The following is a 5737-nucleotide window of genomic DNA, read 5'->3' as shown; positions in this document are numbered from 1 at the left end:
CCCCCCCCCCCGACACAAAGAGAGCTCTTTGGCAAGGAAGGAACCTTTCTAGTTGGCCTTGCTGGAATATCTGTGTTCCGTTCTTAGCAACTTGCTCACCCAGGGGTTGCTGCCCAGGCCTGCCTGGCCCTGCTGGAGCACTCCGGATGTCTAACATGGTTCCTTTCAGAATTCCCCCAGCAATGCTCCAGCTACTTAAAGGGCTTCACGCTTCCCATCAGCCAGCCCCAGAATGGATTTTTCACAGTCTGATTCTTAAGCAAATGAAAAAGGCAGAATTTCAATCTGAATGATAATTTCTGGGAAACTCATCTTAATAGAGTTAGCGTTGCATCCAGTGTGCAGAGCTCATCACCGCTCCCTTGTCAGGAAGTCGAGCATGCTCCACACTGGACAAGGGAAATTCACAGTTTGGCATTCTCTCTGTCTCTGTCTCTGTCTCTGTCTCTGTCTCTGTCTCTGTCTCTCTCTGTCTCTCTCTCTGTCTCTCTGTCTCTGTCTCTCTCTGTCTTTCTGCCTCTGTCTCTGTCTCTCTCTCTCTCTCTGCCTCTGTCTCTCTCTGTCTCTCTCCCTGTCTCTCTGTCTCTCTGTCTCTGTCTCTGTCTCTCTCTCTCTCCATCTAATCTCACCAGCAACTACTAATTATGTATGGAATTATGATTCTTCCCATGATTCTGCAAAGTTGCCTGGTGCAGAGTGAACTCCTGGTATCAACAAATAGCAGGCACAGTTTTCTTCACTTAATTTTTATATCAGGCAAATAAAACACATAATCAAATGAAGGAATTGGAATGGCTGTTTAGTTCCAGGAGGGAAAATGATAAATGTGATTTGGGAAGCCACTGAGAACGAATAGTTAGTTGTCTTGCTTTCACGTTTTTCTTTCTGCCTTTATGTGTGGGGCTAATCGTGTGAGACGCTGGTGAGTTCTCTTCACCCGGGGGTTTCTTCTCATCTGTTTCATAATTCTATCTGTGAGTGTCAGAGCACCAACAGGGCTGGAAACCCGCAGCATGTGAGCTGGCTGCCCATGTAGAAAATGAAGTCACAGAGGATGAAGCAGGCTGCATGGTGAATGATTTGTTTCCTCTGTAATGTTTAATTACAGTTTTCTGTACAAAAGAATTTTTCCAGTATTTAATCACTAAGATATTGGAAGCTAATTAGCAAAGACACATAGCCATTTCCACTTTAACAACAACAACAAAATCATTCAACACAGGCAGTGGTGGTAAAGGAGAGTCATTTTCAGAAAGAAACAAGAGGTTCCCGAGGTCTTTATCAAAAATTGACAACTACCTAGTCATGAAGGCCTGTGCAAGGAGCCTGGCTCTGTCCTCCCTGGGCATGCGCCTCACACATAGGGGTTCCAGTTTATTCATCACTTTTATGTTTTCAAAGTAGTGTCTGAATTCTTTGGACAGATTTCCAAAATTTTCTGTTAGCCAGCCTTACGTGCTTTGTACCTCACAAGAACGTTCACTGTCTTGCTAGCTGATTTCCTTAGCTTAGAGCTTTGTGCGGTGCTTTAAGTAACATCAACAGGGCTAATGAGACAATGTTATTTTTATATGACTAAACTTACATGTGGAGATTGTTTTCCATGAACGGAGCTCCCAGTAAAAGCAACCCTGAGATTGCTGGAGTGTCTGGGCTAACACAGCACCAGGCCTGTTCCCCAGCCATTCTCTGTTCAATTGTGATTTGTGTTAAGCAGCCCATGACTCCCAGGACCCATCTTGAAGATAATTGAGGTTACAGATGGACCTTACCTCTTGGTTCCTTCCTCTTGTCTGTTCTTGTGGTAGGCAGCGTGGACCTCCTTCCGGAGCCTATCGTGTTCCCGGGCAATGTCGGAAGCGTTCTGAATGACCAGGGCATCATAGGTTTTCAGTGCCATGTCCTCTGTACTCTGTAAGAAGCTCTTGATGGATGTAACTTCTTGCTGCTTGCTGCTCATTCTCTGAAGTAAGTGTTGGCGTGCCAGAAACCCTCTTATAACTTTGTAAAAGAGTACAATCCTAGGTCAGTGGGCAAACCCAGACACACAGACATACGGACATAGACATGTAGACAGACACACATACAGAGAGACATAAACACAGACATAGAGACAGAGACACACAGAAACAGACACATACACAGATATTATACAGAAACATACAAACAGACACATTAAGACATACAGAACACACACACACATAAATATAGACACACACATACACACAAACACACACATGGACATAGATACAGACCTACAGACACAGACACATATACACAGATATATACCCAGACACACAGACACACACATACAAATATAGACACAGGCATACAGACATACCCACACACAGACATAGATACACACACAGAAACACACATACACACACACACACAGAAACACACATACACAGACATAGACACAGACAAATTCACACACGAGCATGCACACACACACACACACACACACACACACACAGGAATACACAAGCACTGCAACCAAGAATTAACACATTCAACCCAGAATAAGAATTTTCTAGCACATCCCAATTTCTCTTTTGATGTAAGGTTCCCACACTGTCTCAGATGCTTGGATACTTGGTCTCCAGCTGGTGGTGGCATTTGAAAGAGTGAGGAACCTTTAGGAGGTAGAACATGGAGAACTTCAACTGTGCATTGAGACTTTACAGGCCACCCTGCTTCCTGTTCACTCTCTGACTCATGTTCCCCACCAAGATAGACTAGATCCGATCAAGCCAAACAAACCCTTAAGTTACTCAGGGTGGGGGAATTTTATCAAAGCAAAGAGGATATCACTAAGATAGTGTGATGGGCAGCCCTGTCCCTGAATGAGGTTTCTTATACAAAATTCTTTTATTGTCTTTTTGTAACACGTGCTAACAAGGATGGCCTGGATCAAATAAATGAGAAAGAACTTGGGTGTGGCTTCCCCACGACTCTTTTGGGGTGCACTAATAGCTTTTCATGATTCCTGGTGGTTCCAGAAACACTCAAGGGTCCCTGAACTAGTTCCTTAAATACTTGCTCATAATATTTCTAGAGTTTCTATATAATTTTAGAGATTAACACTACCTTAAGAGCTACAGAGGTTTTACAGAACTAGGAAATGTACCCTTCCTGCTTCTCAGGATTGCTGGTCTAGAAAAATCTGTAAAAGCAAGGGAACAATTAACTAAAAAATGCAGTGAAACCAATAATTGATCAGTAGGGAATTGGTTGAAGAGAGAGAAAAACCAGAAGACAGGATGTAAAGGCATTTGGCCTTCTCAGATGCTCAGCTATCCCATTTAATGTAGAAACAATGTAACAAATAAAGCTCTATGTGTTGGTCTCAATGATAATGGAGTTCTTTTCATTTCCAGTAAAGACAAGCAAGGAGCGTGGGCTACAATCCCTCTGTGCTTGTGAGGCAGCTCCATCCCCCAAGCCTGCCATCCTCTAGATGTGATTTGTGGCCCACCAGAGGGGACAGATCAGCAATAGGGGAAGTCACATGGAAGGATATTGCAATCAATAGATGAAAGAACTTGCTAACAATTAGTGCAGGGTGGAAATGGAGCAGGCTGCCTTCTGAGAAAGGGAACTGGCCTTCATCCCTGGTGTGGGCAAGGCAGGTAGGTGTAAGAGTCAGAACCTACAGATGTTGGGGTCAGGCACAGACTGTTGACATCGGACACTAGCCTTTCAGCCTCTGAGATGCCACCCCTTCAGGCTTCAAATGCCTCAGATTAGAGGAAAGTGTAGATTTAAAAGACAGGCAATGTCAGAAGGAAATCACTGTGTGACACTCCCCTGTGCCTGAAGGCACCATATGTGTGAGCAGTCTAGGGGATGCTGTAAAGTTAGATGCAACTTTCCCTACTTAGGGCTTAAATTCTCCCTTTAAACCCAGCTGGAGATGCTAGCTGGAAAGTTGCTTTGAAATACAATTGTATCAATGTCCCTGCAAGAAGCTGTGCCGAATTAGTCTATAAACAACAAAAATATAACTGTAAAAGCTAGGTCAGACTTTCGGGAGCATAAAATGCAGAATAAGATGAAGCACCCGAAGGAGGTTGAAGACCTTGTCTGCGCTTTCCCCTGGCTTCTGTTCTTCTTGCATTGAACAAAAACAGTTACCGCAAAGGTGGAAACACAGTCAAGAGTCTGCTCTGGAAATACACGCAGACTAACATGGAGAGCAAATGCCAGGCTTTCCAGGATGCCACCTTGCTCACCCACGAAGCCTGCTGCCCCATAGGAAGATGACTCCATCTTCCCACCCTGTTCAATTCGCAGCCTTCTAGAATTAAGTCACATGGGTTGCTGAAACTATCGTTCTCAACAATGAATCACATGCACGCACGCACATGCACGCACACACACACACATCACACACACACACACACACACACACACACACACATCACGCCTGCTGGAAATGGGCCACAGATTTCTCTACCCACAGTTTAAAGCCTGCCTCTGCCACCAGGTCATGGCTGCTTAATCTACAGTTGGCATTTAAATTTTACTTTTCTTTACATTTAAAATTCTCTTTTCTCCAAATATTTACTAACAGGAAAAAATTAAAATAAAATTAAAAGGAGGAAATCCATCTAGATTACATAAATTTTGAGTGAGTTTAATATTGATTTTGAGAGAAGAGAAAATTAAAACCAGTAAGCAATGCTCACATTCTAAAGTGCTTTTTTTTTTTTTTTGGTGTCCATTATTTATTTCATTTATTTAAATGAAATTATGATTTTATCTCAATGCCATTTTCGAGGTTGCTCCCCATTCTTATCTTCAAAAAGGTGAGGGGGGGAGTTCAGCTCATCCCTGCTCCAGGTTGGTTATGGGAGCAACTTAGACTATGAGGCTAAGTAGAAGAAAAATTTCAAATGAGTGTCATGTGGAAGAGGAGGCTGAGACTCCTCTAATTATGTTTAAGGACATTTCCCAGGAACACTAGGGTGCCCTGCTCTGTTCACACATAACAGTGTGTTAAACGGGTTCTTCCTGACCCATATTCAGTCAGTGTGGGCTGGTGCTGGGGCTGCACTTCCAACCAGCCTCCAAGTGAGGCAGGGGTGCAGGTGCCACCTGGAGTGGGGCAGGGTGAGGCTCCATGTAGTCCCAGCCAACATCTCTCTGGCATGGATGCTGGGTGAAAGGGTTCATTTGTCATATGCCAGAGAGAGGGGACTCAGAACCGTGAGCTGGGAACTGCATCCTTAGCCAAGGCTGGATAGAGTAAAGTCAAGAGATTTCCTAAGAGCTTGCCAATAGTCTGCTGACATCGGGTGGGCACAGCAGTCTGCAGGGCCCCAAGGCCACGGCTGTGACCAACAGGATGTGCAGTGTCTATAGAGGTGCCTGCCAGTCTCTTTCTCCAGGGCAGGGTAGTTTTCAAGGAGGAGATGTCTAAGATGGGAGAAGGCTGAAGGTGAGCAGGCTCTATGAATCACTGACCAGGTGCTGTGAGTGCATGGGATCAGAGAGATGCATCGGGATCCTTAGCATCTGTCTAAGCTCCGCCCCACAGTTACCTGGCAACAGCCAGGTATGCCTGACTCAGTATAAAAGGGGCTGCTTGCCCCCTTCTTACTCTCTTGCTCTTTGCCTTATTGCGTCTTCTTTGTCCCCTCACCCCATATGCCCGTCTCCCTATTCCCTTCCCCCCTTCCCCTCTTTCTCCATGTGCTCATGGCCAGCCTCTCCTCTTCTTCTCTCCTCTCCT

General features: G+C 44.8%; 1 protein-coding gene across 8 annotated transcripts in view; it reads right to left on the bottom strand.

Moving 5' to 3' along the window:
- The window catches only part of Myo16 (myosin XVI), a 509596-nt gene that overhangs the window by 71189 nt on the left and 432670 nt on the right, over positions 1-5737 (bottom strand). For all 8 annotated transcript variants that reach the window (XM_031339016.1, XM_031339015.1, XM_031339017.1 and 5 more), the window contains one exon: positions 1773-2001. In XM_031339016.1, the coding sequence (XP_031194876.1) occupies positions 1773-2001 (229 nt within the window). The remainder of the gene's footprint in view (positions 1-1772; positions 2002-5737) is intronic.

This window comes from Mastomys coucha, unplaced genomic scaffold, assembly GCF_008632895.1.
Source record: "Mastomys coucha isolate ucsf_1 unplaced genomic scaffold, UCSF_Mcou_1 pScaffold22, whole genome shotgun sequence".
Lineage (NCBI taxonomy): Eukaryota > Metazoa > Chordata > Mammalia > Rodentia > Muridae > Mastomys > Mastomys coucha.
The sequence above is the reverse complement of the archived record's forward strand: the minus strand, read 5'-3'. Positions and strand labels throughout refer to the sequence as shown.